At 39.3% G+C, this 15,463-nt stretch overlaps 1 protein-coding gene across 3 annotated transcripts in view; it reads right to left on the minus strand.

The window, feature by feature from the left end:
* UHRF2 (ubiquitin like with PHD and ring finger domains 2) overlaps positions 1-647 on the minus strand; it is a 90,741-nt gene extending 90,094 nt beyond the window's left edge. The window contains exon 1 of one of the 3 annotated variants that reach the window (XM_045069857.1): positions 133-647. In XM_045069857.1, the coding sequence (XP_044925792.1) occupies positions 133-285 (153 nt within the window). In that variant the 5' untranslated portion in view covers positions 286-647. The remainder of the gene's footprint in view (positions 1-132) is intronic. The other 2 variants (XM_045069855.1, XM_045069856.1) reach the window with 2 other exon arrangements.
* Positions 648-15,463: the final 14,816 nt, after the last annotated feature.

Raw genomic sequence — 15,463 nt, forward strand, 5'->3', positions numbered from 1 at the left:
CCAAAGTGGAGCCAGGTGTTCTCTACGCGCGCGGCGCACCAAGCCCTGGGGCCTGCCCAGCCCACGCGTTCTAGCGGCGCCCTGCAGCCCTCTCCCCGGGATTCCCGAGGGGGTGCGGTGGGCTCGCCTCACCTGCTTGCCGCGGTAGAAGAGGCGCTGGCACTCCGGCCGCACGTCGAACAGCGCCCACACCCGCTCGCGCAGCTCCTCAATTGTGGCTTTGCGAGACACGTCTTCAATGGTGCGCGTCTGGGAGCCGTCGATGGTGCGAACCTGAATCCACATCTTGGCGGCGGGAGAGGAGACTGGCCGGGCTTTGTCTCCCCCTGCGTTCCGGACGCCGCGCCCCGCCCGGCCCGGCCCGCTTCCCTAGCAGCTCCGGCTCTCCGCGGGCAGCGGAAGAGCGCGCGCACAAATGAGGGAAACCGACCGGACGCCGGGCCCCACAGGCAGCGGCGACTTCTAATCCGCGCGCCTGCCCAGCGGAGCTGAGAAGGAAAGGAAACCGGAACCAGTCGGGCCGCCACTACCGCAACCCCACCTCACGAATAGGAAGAAGCCTTGTCTGCGCTGCGCGGAGTGTTTACTTATAGAGCGCTAGCTCCCACATGGAGGTCACGGCGCCAACCCGGATCTCGCGAGATCGACTCCCGGCTCCGCCTTAAAGAGGAAGCTGAGGGGGTGGGGTGGCGGGGAGGAGAGGGCTAGAAACCAAAGAGATATAAAATGGGCGGGTGCGGGGAGAGCGGGAGCGGGGTGATAGGGCGGGGCTGCGCAGAGCCGTTACTTGTCGCTTCTCTTGCACCTGGGCCTTGGAAATTCCATCTAGTCTTTGCGGGGGCTTGCGACTCCTCAGGCCTAAGCGGATACGGTTTCTGTGGTCTCAATAACACACCCAAAATAAGCGGGCGCGGCCTAAATTTCAGAGAGCTCACATAAGGAAGTGAGCTGCTCCTCCGCGCTTAGCCGAACGCGGCCCGCCGCGGCCTAGCTGGGCCCGCGGCTCGGAAAGGACCCAAGACCCTTCTGCTTCGCGAACTTCCTACCCGGCCCGAATTTCCCGCGGAGCCAGAATGTTGCCTTCGCGCGCGGAAAGCAGCTTCCTGTGGTTTCCCGGGGCTGCGCCGAGGTGGAGGCTTCAGGTTCGCAGGCCGCGGGTCGCGCTGGTATAGCTCTCTGATCCAACGCGCTCAGGCCTGGACCTTTGGCCACGGAAGTTTGGTATTGCTCTTAAGGAGGGCCGCTCGTCAAAATCGGGCGTTTCTTTTTGTGGACCTTCCTTGTTAGTGTGCCTCTGACTAAGGGATTGAAGGGTCATGGAAAACACTTATAAAGGATGCAGAACTACACACCGCAGGAGAAAAACTCCCAAAACTACCAGGAGTAAATTCTTGGAAATAGGCCCAACATAGGATTACCTAACAGTGGGTTTGTTTAAAATGAAAATGTTTTCATAAGAAGGAAGAGAACACATGAAAGTAGAGACATATAGAGGGATATAAATATAAAATATTATATATCACAAAATTTGGACTTTATACTTGCCAAAATCTGTAACTTGAATATTCAGACTGGTGCTAATTATTGCCATAAAGGTAGAGAAGCAATTTTGTAATAACCAATTAAAATAATTATAAGTCTGGTGAAGTCCAGAAGTAACATAAAAGAAGGATGGCCCAACATGGGAGAGAATGAAAAAAAAAAAATATATATATATATATATATACACACACATACACACATATTTTGGGTCTCTGCCCTTCCCGAAAATTTTACATACACTTATATCCTCCAAATATAATTCATCTGATTTCCTGACTTAAGTACAGCAAATATTGAATATTCATTACATGTGTAAATGAGATGATGGAGATATGTAAAGCACACTTCTAACCTGCCCCAGTGAGGAATAGCTATTTGCTATTATAAAAATGTGCTATACTTTTGTGAAGACATGTTAAGAATTTCTTTAATTCCCTGCATACAGAGAATTTGCTACCTAGTTCAGTTAAGATTTAGAAAAGATGAAAATACTAAAGAATTGTTTAATACTAAGTAATTTGTTGTCAGTTTAAACAACAGTTAATGATAAAAGGGGGACTAGAATTATCTGGAAGTGTAAGGATGGGGTACAACTTGACCTAAGTTAGATGGCGTACTGTAATGTAATTGAACATTTAAATATTCAACTCATAGATTGAGATATATCTGGATTATAATCCCAGTTTTTTTTTGTTTTTGTTTTTGTTTTAAATTTTTATTTATTTTTAAAATTCTTTTCAGTGTTCCAGAATTCATTGTTTATGCACCACACCCAGTGCTCCATGCAATACATGCCCTCCATAACACCCCCACCAGGCTCACTCAACCTCCCAGCCCCCTCCCCAAAACCCTCAGACTGTTTTCAGAGTCCACAGTCTACCATGGTTTGTCTCCCCCTCCAATTTTCCCCAGCTCCCTTCTCTTTTCCATCTCCTCATGTCCTCCGTGTTATTCCTTATGCTCCACAAATAAATAAAACCATATGATAATTGACTTTCTCTGCTTGATTTATTTCACTCAGAATAATTTCTTCCAGTCCCATCCATGTTGATACAATAGTTGGGTATTCATCCTTTCTGATGGAGGCATAATACTCCATAGTGTATATGGACCACATCTTCCTTATCCATTACATTGAAGGGCATCTTGGTTCTTTCCGCAACCTGGTGACTGTGGCCATTGCTGCTATGAACATTGGGGTACAGATGGCCCTTCTTTTCACTACATCTGTATCTTTGGGGTAAATACCCAGTAGTGCAATTGCAGGGTCATGAGGAAGCTCTACTTTTTTTTTTTTTAAAGATTTTATTTATTTATTTGATAGAGAGAGATCACAAGTAGGCAGAGAGAGGAAGGGAAACAGGCTCCCTGCTGAGCAAAGAGGCCCATGCGGGGCTTGATCCCAGGACCCTGGGATCATGACCCGAGCTGAAGGAAGAGGCTTTAACCCACTGAGCCACCCAGGCGCCCAGGAAGCTCTACTTTTAACTTCTTAAGGCATCACCACACTGTTTTCCAAAGTGGCTGCACCAACTTGCAGTCCCACCAACAGTGTAAGTGGGTTCCCCTTTCTCCATATCCTCTCCAACATATGTTGTTTACTGTCTTGTTAATTTTGGCCATTCTAAGTGGTGTAAGGTGGTATCTCAATGTGGTTTTGATTTGAATCTCCCTGATGCTAGTGATAATGAACATTTTTTGATGTGTCCATTAGCCATTTATACATCTTCATTAGAGAAGTGTCTGTTCATGTCTTCTGCCCATTTTTTGATATGATTATCTGTTTTGTGTATGTTGAGTTTGAGGAGTTCTTTATAGATCCTGGATATCAGCCCTTTGTCTGTAGTGTCATTTGCAAATATCTTCTCCCATTCTGTGGATTGCCTCTTTGTTTTGTTGACTGTTTCCTTTGCTGTGCAGAAGCTTTTGATCTTGATGGAGTCCCAAAAATTCATTTTTGCTTTTGTTTCCTTTGCCTTTGGAGACATATCTTGAAAGAAGTTGCTGTGGCCAATGTCGAAGAGGTTACTGCCTATGTTCTCCTCTAGGATTCTGATGGATTCCTGCCTCACTTTGAGGTTTTTTATCTATTTCGAGTTTATCTTTATGTATGGTATAAGAAAATATAATCCCAGTTTTGATGTTTACTTCAAATATGATCTTGGACAAATAATTTGTTTTAATTACCTCAGTGTAAAATGATGTTTATAATATTTAATGAATGTATAGTGTAGTATAGCATAGTGCCCATCCCTTGGTAGTACACAATAAGGTATTTTCATGGTATTATTATTGAGAGGATTTAGATAAGCAGAGAATGCCCAAAGAGAAGAGAATGCTTACACACAGACAGAAGATTTGCATTTTTACAGGTCAGGAGATATTGTATCAGAGAAAGATTTACCAGATAGAGAAGGGCAGAGTATGAAGATTAGCATTCAAAGCAGGAGACTTTGCAGGCCCTAGGGAAAAACTAAAACTTTAAGGGGTCCACTGATGCATTAAATATGCATTTGGAAAGATAACAGAAGTTTGAAGGATGCCTTAGGGAAAAACTAAGGGACCAGTCGGAAAGTTTAGTGAAGAGGTAATTGTGTCCATTTCAGTGAAATTTTGTGGCAGTGGATAAGAGAAGAAAGAGAAAATTCCAGAATATTCAGAACTTCAAGCCTACCAGACTTTTAAAATGTGTGAATATGAGGGATGTAGAAATGTGAAATGCTGAGACTAATTCCTGGGTTTCTAGTTTAGGAGAAAATGCATGTCTTGGATAGATGGTGATGCTCTTAACTGAAGTAGGTGGAGATGTATAACTGACCACTGGAAATAAAAGCCCAAAGTTTTGAAGGGAAGTAGAAAAGTTATGAAAGAGGAACTAGTGAAGACTTTCTGTACTGCCCCCCATGAGGGGATTTATTCTTGTTACACTGGTGAACTTTTGGGAGAAAACCATCAAAATTGGTATCTACTTGGACTATATAGGATTTGTGTTAATCTAGTCAATATAGATCCCAAAGGATAAGGACTTAGAGGTGTGAGACCCAAAAAAGATACACTGTCTTGTGGAAACCAAATTAATTACTTCTTGAAACGTAAGCTTATGTGTGTAGTAAGTTACTTAGGATATAAATAAGTGATTGCAAATAATAATTCTATATGTAACAAAATACACCCTTCTGCGTTTAATTTCCTCAGTGTAAAATGGTGTTTATAACATTTAATGTTATAATTTAATAAACAAAAGTTTTCCCCTTTTTCCATATATGCTTTTGCTTACTTAGGAAATTGCCCAATTGTCAAAGCAAGATAGAATTTCTTTGACAAAAACCAAAATATCAGACAGTTCTGACATAACATACTTTATTATCACATGAGTAGCTGAAACAACTTGGATGTGACCAGGCAAAGAAAAGAGGAATTATTTATATAGATAAAGAGCAAATACTGAAATTTATGCCATAAGTCATGTCTCAAAATTTATTCAAGTCAAAACAGGTAAAACAGAAAAAAATTGATTTTTGAACTAATTATTCCAGACTCCTCCTACCACAGAATATCTCCAGTTTTCCCACCTAATGTCCCAAAGTCAAGAACTTTCATATATACTAAAAAAGCTAATTTCAATTTTCTCTCTGAAGCTATGATTATCATCTTTTCATTAGCACTTCTATGTTGGTGGTCTTCCTTTTGGTACACCAGAATCACTCTACCAGCTTGCTGTCCTGGGGTCCAAGGGCAAGGAGTACATCAGTGGAATCAGCACTCTCAGGCTTCCAGTTGAATCTGGCCAGAGGGAAGGAAGCACAAACAGAACACTAAAACAATGAGGTCTGTATATTTATTCCACTGGGTTTCCCCCTGAATGTTCACCTCTAGCTTCTGTTGCCTTCCTGGGAAATCACTACTACTCTTAAAGTAGCCTATTCTACATGACTCACTTTCATATTTTGATAACCTTTCCTTTTTCTTACTGCTTTGGGTCTGCACATTGTAACAGTTCTACAGTCCTAGATTCATACATATTTCTTCAGTTTTCTGTACCGTGGCCCATACCCTTTCAATTGATCCCTTGCATGTGTGCCTTTTGGGGCAGGGAGTATCACCAAAGTACCTTAATTAAAGGTTTTGTTATAATCTCTAGTGCTATTTCTGAAAGAACTATTTGTTATGAGATGTGAACTAAAATTTCCATTGGTAAAAAATATTTTTATTATGACTCATTACTTAAATTAGCTATATTTAAAGGTTATGCTCCTTCTTTTTAATAGAATCACAGATTTTTACTTTGGACATCCACTTTAGAGATAATTCCAGTCTATCTTCTCTTTAAAAAATAAGAAAATGATTTGTACAGGACATGTAATCAATGAACGACAGTGTTAGAGCTTAGACCCCTGTGGCATTCCTCTTTCGCCAATGTTCTTTACCCTTCAGCTGTCCCTCTTTTGTTTTCTCTCAGGCTTCTCCATTCACTTTGTCTAGAGAATAATCCTTGTCCTTCTTGCAGTGGGTGCTTCTGGTTCTTTGATGACTGAGATAGAAGTGGGAACCTGGGATTCTCACTACAAACTTACAGTTTATCCATGTTTTTTCAGTCACATGCTTTCTCCCGCCTAAAAAAAAATTTTTTTTTAGGACGCCTGGGTGGCTCAGTGGGTTAAAGCCTCTGCCTTCAGCTCAGGTCATGATCTCGGGGTCCTGGGATAGAGCCTTGCATCAGGCTTTCTGCTCAGCAGGGAGCCTGCTTCCTCCTCTCTCTCTTTGCCTGCCCCTCTGCCTACTTGTGACCTCTGTCTGTCCAAGAAATAAATAAAATCTTCAAAAAATTTTTTTTAAAATATTTTATTTTTAAGTAATCTCTACACCCAACATGGGGCTCAAACTCACAACACTGAGATCAAGAATCACATGCTCTACCAACTGAGCCAGTCAGGCACCCCTCCTGTCTTTTAGAATTGGCCCTCCTCTCTAAGGGTCTTTGGATCAATTCAGCTCAGATTTCCCCCACTGGAGGCAGGTAAGGCTCTATTTTCTAGTGATGGGGTCAATTCTAGTTACAGCTTACTCTGTGAAACAAATTTTAGAGGTTTAAAATAACAACAGTGACTTTCCTGTCTTAAACATTTTCTGTAGCACAGGATTTCTCAATTGGCTCAGTTGGAAAACCTGAGTTCTGGCTCAGAATTTATTATGCTATTGTAATCAGATGCAGCTAAAACTGGAAGAATGGAGGCTAGAGCAATTGGAAACTATCTAGGTATCTCTCGCTAGGAAGTCTCAGGACTTCTCCATGGACTTCTCTCTGTGGGGCAGTTTGGTCTTTCTCACAACATGGTTGCCTCAGAATAGTCAAGCTTCCTACCTGGTAGTTGAAATCTTCAAGTGTGAGAACTCCAGTGAGCATCACTGGAGGTGCATCACTTTTTACGACTTTGTTGGAAAGACATATAGCATCACCTGTACCATACTCTTTTGGCCAAAACATTTATAAAAGCCCATTCAGTTTCAGGAGGAGGAGATACATACCCCAACTCCTGATGGGAGGGGTGTCAAAAGTCATATTATATAAGAGGATATGGGATGAAAGATATTGTTGCAGCCATTTTAGGAAAACAAACTTATATAACTTCTCCACTAATATTTTCCATCTTTCTTTTTTTGTATAACCAAAGAGTTTTAAAATTATGAAATACATCAGTCATATAAAAAAGTATAGAGAATAATATAATAAATACTTTGGCATTCACCAACTTGCTTTAGAAATAAAGCATTTCAAGTATTTAAAATCCCTCTCTGCTTATATTCTCTCTTTTCTAGAAATTGTCTTGAATTGAATATTTATTATTGTCATGCCTGTCTTTATACTTTTAATACATGTATCTCTAAACAAATATTAAATTTGAGGTCTTTTTACAGTTTATATAACATGATTATTTGTAATATTGAAACATGTTTTAACTCAATATTATTTTTCTGAGATTTATTTGCATTAATATATAGACTCTAGTGCAAACTGTATTAAAGATTCAGATGGGAATATGTTAAGCTGAACAGATGATATCTTGCAATTTTTCATCCTACGCTTGTAATACAGAAGTGGCTACTTAATATGTAAATGAATGGTGTGCCTGTGTTCTGATAAGACTTTATGAAAATACATGGCAGAGTGCACAATTGCTGACCGCAGATCTAATATAAAAATTATAACACTACAGATATCTCATGTTCCCTAAAAGTTGCTTTAGGTTATAACCCATCCCCAATCTATCCTTATCATATTCCTTTACCTTAAGAAATTTTTAGCAACTAACGTAGGAGTGAAACTGGCAGATTTACTAAATTTTGATTTGTGGAAAGTGTCATTTAACTCTATTTTTCACCTTTTATTCTTGATGGTAAAGGTCAGTAAACCGCTATAATTAGATCCCTGTAGCCACCCTCTTTTGAACTTGGCCAGGCTCTTTCTTACCATGCCTTCTCTGCCTAGAAAATTTCAACTCCTTTGTCATGATTTCCCTCAAATGCCACTTCATCCAGGCGGACTTTCCTGATACTCCCCAGCTGAAGAAAATGCTTCACCTGCATTATCAAATTTAGTTCATGTCTCTACTCTAATATTTAACTCAGCTGTAATTTGTTTGCATGACTGTCTTTCCACTATTAAATTTTTGATTCCCTAGAGGATGGGGACTTAGTCTATTTATCTTTGTTTCCAACACAAAAGTCAGTGCTTGGTACCTAGATATACTTAATAAGTGGTTGTTGAAGGATGGAAGGGAGGGAGAGAGGAACCAGAGTCTATTCAGATGTCTAGTTGGATCAAGAAAAAATTTGCATAATCGTCAGCCCTCTAAAGGTAGAGATACCACTTTCTTCACCATTCTAATCCACCTCACCCTAAAGCATTTCTTCAGGCCCTCCTACCTCCTCTTTGCAGGGAGGTAGTTATACAGATAATTATAATTTTTGTGTGGAAAAACTTTACATTTTCTTATGATCTAAATTTCCAGGTTCTAAGAGATTGAATGCCTTTAAAACTAACTGCCCTCTATGAAGGATAAGAAAATTGAGGTAATAAAAAATAGCTTTTTGTCTAGTACAGAGAAAAAATACATTGTTTCAATCTCACTAATATAATTAGTTTGCTGTGAGGATTACTGCCTGTGAACTGGGAAAGGTTATTAACATAAATACATTCTATAGAAAGGTGTCCCCCACATTTTCCAATTGAAAACACATGTTGACATTATTTTGCTGATTTGCATGAGCAAGCAGTCCTTTATAACTGATCTATATCCGTTTAGTAATTGGTTTGTTTAATGAAGGTTTGATGAAAGTGTGTAGCATGATGGAAAGAATATGGGCTCTAGAATTGGAGAGACCTCAACTTGACTCTGCAGTCTGCTAATTGCCTGTCACAGCATTGGGCAACTTGCTTAATTTCTCCAAACCTTGATTTCTTTTTCTTTCCTTTTAAAGATTTTATTTATTTATTTGAGAGAGAGAGAGAGGGAGAGAGAGTGCATACAAGCAGGGGCAAAGGGCAGGAGAGAGAGAAGCAGACTCCCCACTGAGCAGGGGCTAGATCCCAGGACCCTGAGGTCATGATCTGAGCTGAAGGCAGCTGCTTAACTGACTGAGCCACCAGGCACCCCATCCAAGTCTTGATCTGTATCTGAAATAGAGTACCACAAGAACCAAATGAGGCAAATTCTCTTGGCACAGGTACTTGGTAATGGTTACTTTCTTCTGTTTTTGTCACAATATCTGAGTGCGTTCTGTCAAAAGAATTTATTCTGGTTTTCAAATGATTTTTTTGGTGATTTGAGACAATAAAGAACGTGGAATGGAAAGCTGTGTTGTCATTTTTAGTCCATTTGGGTTTATGAGCTTGTTTATCTTTCTGATAGGGTTCCAGTTAGCTTAAGATGGAGATGAATTATGAAGTGCTAACTTCTGCTTGGCAAATTGGCATATATCTAAATTATTTTTGTGTTTAGTTAGTTAGACAAGCAAATCATAATATTTATAAGGCACTTTAAGAAGCTTTCTATCCTCTTATGAAATCCCAGAAGATTTTCAAACTTAGAAAGATCTACTATTTAACTTCTCTCTGCTCACTCCCAGACTCCAAGTTTAAAATGTAAAAAATAATTCTGTAAGACAAAAGAAAAAACATCACAATACAATTACACATAAATTTATGGTGATACAATAGTCCCATTTTCTCTTTCTTCCTGGTATTTAAAATGATATTTACACTGTGCAAATAAACCAAATATATCTGTGTACTCCCTATAAAACTGTACTATTAAAATTGCATTTTATAAAGTTTCCATACAGTGAGGAAGTTTTGTTATCCCTTTTAGGTCATTGAAAGAGAATTTTTGGAGGTTATTTAGCCTACATATTTTCTTTATAAACTACCATGGAGATTTTTTATCATGAACATTAATATAATTTATAAACCTCACAAAATTTTAGCAAAAGACTAGGAGTTAGCTGGGACTGCTTTGAGCAAATCATAGTTTTTATTGGCTATTGATTATCTATCTCTAAAATAGTAATGAGCAGGAAAAGTAGTATTGGGTTAGAATAAACCACTAGTGATTAGCTGGTAAGGAAGCTGATAGCTTAAGCTTTATTCTGGAGTCAATTCTGTGAGGTAAACCTCAGTTATCTCAACTATTATCTATTATTTACCTAATAGATTTATGGTAAGAATAAATAATTAAATAAATAAAAGCATAAATAAATAAATTACTTACCTAATAGATTTATGGTAATAATAAATGAGATATCCTATGTATGCACTTAACATACCATTCGGTGAATGTTGAGTACCATTGTCAGTAGCAGCAACTATCGGCAGACTCAGAGCAACTTGTGTTGGAGTTTTTCATAATAATTAATTTTTTTCATCAGGTACTTATACTTCTTGTATTTGTTAGATTCTGCTGCATAACAAACCACCTCAAATGGCTTAAAACAACAGCCATTTACTTAATTCATTATTCTATAGGTTAAAAATTTGGACTAGGCTCAATTGAGTGGTCTAGAATGGTCTCACCTGAAATGATCTGTTACCGAACCATACGGGTCTAGCCTGTGCTTATTCACATGATAGATATGCAGGGTTCTAAGAAAGCCAGTGGAAACCTCCAAGAACTCTTGAGGTCTAGGCATAGAATTGGCACAATGTCAATTCATCAGATTTTATTGAAAAAATCAAGTACACAGCCAGCCCAAATTCAAGGAGAGGGAGAATTGACTCTCCCTCTTGATAGGAGGAATTGCAAAGACTCATTGTCAAGGGGTAGTGAGGGAAATAATTATGGCCCTCCATAGTTATTTATATAATATATAAATATATTTTATATTTTAATAAATATAATATAAATAATCAATACAAAATTCTTAATCATAATTATAAATTATGTATAGCAATATAAATTAATATACAATAAATAATAATATATATTTAAATTTTAATACTTATATATAATTATATAAATTATTATATATTAATAATTATATATAAATATGATAATTATATATAAATGTATAATCTAAATAGTATTTAGATTAATCTAAAATACCATCTCCTATTAATCCTAGATGTAATAGATTATCCATTGGTAATCTTTTATAATATTGGTAAGCTTGTTTCTCCATTTCTCATAATCCACCAATCTTTCAATCTAACCACAGATTGCTACTATAAGTGTGCTTCATGTATTTGTTGGTTTGGGCTGAATTTTTTGTCACATGACCAGTTGGTGTTGCTAAACTTTGATCTACCTCAAATTTATGGTCCAGTATCATTTTATCTAATCCCAGCTAGGGCAAATTATATACTTTCTTGAGTAACCCCTTAGAATATATCATGGTATAATCTGAAAGAGGTTAGGAATTATTGTTTTGTTTTATGTCCATAACAGTAAAAATGTGTTTTTTTAAAGATTTTTATTTATTCATTTGACAGAGAGAGATCACAAGTAGGCAGAGAGGCAGGCAGAGAGAGAGGAAGGGAAGCAGGCTCCCTGCTGAGCAGAGAATCCGATGGGCTCTATCCCAGGACCCCGGGATCATGACCTGAGCCAAAGGCAGAGGCTTAACCCACTGAGCCACCCAGGCGCCTCAACAGTAAAAATGTTTTTAAGAATATCACAGCAATGTTTAGTTTCTTAAAACTTACCACAAGTCTCAAAAGAATAGACTAAATACAAAGACTGACGATGTTGAATGTTAGCAAGAGTAAAGAGTAACTGGGAGTTTCGTACCTTGCAGAATGGGAACAAAGATTGATTCAATCAAATTTGAAACCTGGGCAGTTTCTACATATCTACCCTAGGAGCAATTCTACTCACAGTTATATATGCAATAGAAATTAATGCATATGTTCAATAAAATACATATAAGAATGTATGTAGTAGCTTTATTATAATAGCTCCAAGTTGGAAACCACCTAAATATAAATAGGAGAATGAGTGAACTAATTGTAGTATATTTATACCATGGACTACTACACAGCAATAAAAAGGAATGGGCTACAAATATATGCCACAACATAAATGAATCTCAGAATCATTATGTTGAGTAAATGAAGCCAGGACAAAAAACATATATTGTACGATTTCTTATATAAAGTTCAAAAAAATGTGAATTTAATCCATAGTGTTAGAAATCAAAACTTTGGAGGATGAAGGACTTGGCGGTGTTGACCAAGAGAGTATAAGAGAAACTTCTGAGTGATAGTAATATTCTAGTTATGATCTGGATGGTGGTCACAGGAGAGTTTATATATGGAAAATTTTATGTATGAGGTGTTCATTTTATGTATATTGAATGTTTATACATACCTATACTCACACAGTTATATTGATAAGTTTCTTAGAAAAAGTGGACTTTTTATTTCTATCTGTGGGTGATATAAATGAAAATATAAATCCTAGCTTTAGCATTGATCTGTATAGAGAAATTAACCTTCCACACTTCTCTCTCCTTTTTCAGAGATTAATTAGGGAGAAAGTCCAGTATAAGAATTTGATCTGGTCAAAGATAAAGAAAAATGAAATTTAAAAGCTTCTGCAGGTTCTACAGTTAAGGATCATTTTAAAAAAGATTTTATTTATTTATTTGACAGACAGAAATCACAAGTAGGCAGAGAGACAGGCAGGGGGGTGGTGGGGAAAGCAGGCTCCCTATTAAGCAGAGAGCCTGACACAGGGCTTGATCCCAGGACCCTGAGATCATGACCTGAGCTAAAGGCAGAGACTTAACCCACTGAGCCACCCAGGCACCCCTGCAATTAAGGATCTTAGATGAGAGAGGTTGGTTGTTCTATATTTTGGGGAAAGGTATGATAGTGTATGTACATGCATGTGTATAAATATGCACGCATGTGTGTGACCATGTGTGCATATGCTGGGTGCACACATTGTGCCTGTGATTGTGTATGTATGTGCATTTTGTTTTCTACTGGATTCCCGTTGGAGGAGCTTGGAGGCATAGCTTTCCTCTAAAATATCAAAGGTTTCATGAAAGGGTGCATGCTTTGAGTTAAGTCCCAAAATTTTGCTGAAGATCCTAAGTACTATTATTCTAGGTATAACAATGCAGACTTGGAGAAATGTTTAACCTCAAGTGAATAGCTCTAGGTGAAAGTGAGCGCAAGGCACAGAGCCTAGGACTAGTATATCACTCCTGTGTTAGGGAGTTTGATATTCATAAAGTAGTATTAGAATCTCATTGGTAAAAAGAGAGGCGCTCTGGGGTGAAGTGACCTTTGAAGGAGGGTGAAGCAAGTCTAGGAACTATGCTACTCCCTCAAAAGGAACCTTATTTCTGTTCTTTGGACCTATAGCATCCAGTTCTTTTTTTTTTTTCTTTCCCTACATTTTCTCTCAATTCTTCAGAAAAACGTAGTACCTATTCTGCTGCCTTATGTTGGTGGTGTTGGGACAGTAGGCAGGGAATTAAGAAACAAAACAGTAAATAGAAGAGTAGCCTTACCATCTCACCTTTCCCTGAGACTAATGTAACTGAACCATAAGGTATAGAGAGGGAGGGCAGTGATCTGAGAATTCATGAGGCCACCAGGAATGAAATGAACAAAACCCCACTATGTGACAATAGAGAAACTGCTGCAACATGGACAAATGAAGGAGGGGATGGGAGCCCACCCCGCTAAAGTAAGGCAGGGATGGGAAATAGGGGTAAGAATGAGCAGACACTTGGCTCACAGTATGGTTTAGGATCTTTGATAAAGAATATTGGAATGGCATGTGAATGAGATATTCACATGTCCTATTGTGACCTGTCCAAAAGAGACCTATTGGATTTTTTAAAGTGTGTTGAAATACCCCATATGTACAATTTAGAAGGCCAAAATAGGCGTGCCTGAGTGCCTTCCTGGTTAAGTGTCTGCCTTTGGCTCAGGTCAAAGCCCTTGCATCGGGCTCCCTGCCCAGTGGGGAGTCTGCTTCTCCCTCTGCCCCTCTCCCTCTGTCTCTCCCTTTCTGTCTGCCCCTCTCCCTTTTCCTCTGTCCCTATCTCCTTCTGCCCCTCCCCCTACTCAAGCTCTCTCTCTCACTCTCAAATAAATAAATACAATCTTTAAGAAAAAAAAAGCCAAAAATACATTTGTATTTGGCTTCCTGATATAAAAGTATGGGAACAAATTGAAACAAGATACAAATTTTAAAATAATAAGTAATATTTAAAATATATTCTTGAGGATTTCAATTATTCTGAATTATTCATAGATCAGTGGGAAAAAAATCATGGATTAGAAATGAATGTAGTTGAAATTGTGTGTATCTTCAGCAGTTTTATCCAAAGTCAGCAGAGAGGCTAACTACTTTTTAATTGTCAAAAATGTCAGGGAGGAGTCAAGATGGCGGAGAAGTAGCAGGCTGAGACTACTTCAGCTAGCCGGAGATCAGCTAGATAGCTTATCTAAAGATTGCAAACACCTGAAAATCCATCGGCAGATTGAAGAGAAGAAGAACAGCAATTCTGGAAACAGAAAAACAACCACTTTCTGAAAGGTAGGACCTGGGGAGAAGTGAATCCAAAGCGATGGGAAGATAGACCCCGGGGGGAGGGGCCAGCTCCCGGCAAGTGGCGGAGACACGGCGCACAAAATCAGGACTTTTAAAAGTCTGTTCCGCTGAGGGACATCACTCCAGAGGCTAAATAGGGGCGAAGCCCACGAGGGGTCAGTGTGGCCTCAGGTCCCGCAGGGTCACAGAAGGATCGGGGGTGTCTGAGTGTCGCAGAGCTTGCGGGTATTAGAACAGGAAAGCCGGCTACAGAGACAGAGCCGACAGTAAGCTCACAGCTCGGTGTTACCTTGAACCGGTCGCAGGCTCGGTGAGCTTGGAGCCCGGCCGGAGGTCAGGCAGACGGAAGTAACTGGGCGCTGTTCTCTGAGGGCGCACTGAGGAGTGGGGCCCTGGACTCTCGGCTCCTCTGGGCCGGAGACCAGGAGGCCGCCATTTGTATTCCCGTCCTCCAGAACTCTACGGAAAGCGCTCAGGGAACAAAAGCTCCTAAAAGCAAACCCGAGTGGATTACTCACCCAAGCCCCAGGTAAGGGCGGTGCAATTCCTCCTGGGGCAAAGACACTTGAGAATCACTACAACAGGCCCCTCCCCCAGAAGATCAACAAGAAATCCAGCCGAGACCAAGTTCACCTACCAAGGAGTGCGGTTTCAATACCAAGGAGAGCAGCAGAATTCCAGAGGAGGAGAAAGCAAAGCACGGAACTCATGGCTTTTTCCCTGTGATTTTTTTTAGTCTTGCAGTTAATTTAATTTTTTTCTTTTTCTTTTTTTTTTTCTCGCCTTCTGGTAAAATTTTTTTTTAACTTTTACCTTTTTCTTTTTTAATGTTTTTAAACTAGTTTATCTAATAT

This window comes from Mustela putorius, unplaced genomic scaffold (assembly GCF_011764305.1).
Source record: "Mustela putorius furo isolate JIRA1106 unplaced genomic scaffold, ASM1176430v1.1 tig00003944_pilon_pilon_pilon, whole genome shotgun sequence".
Lineage (NCBI taxonomy): Eukaryota > Metazoa > Chordata > Mammalia > Carnivora > Mustelidae > Mustela > Mustela putorius.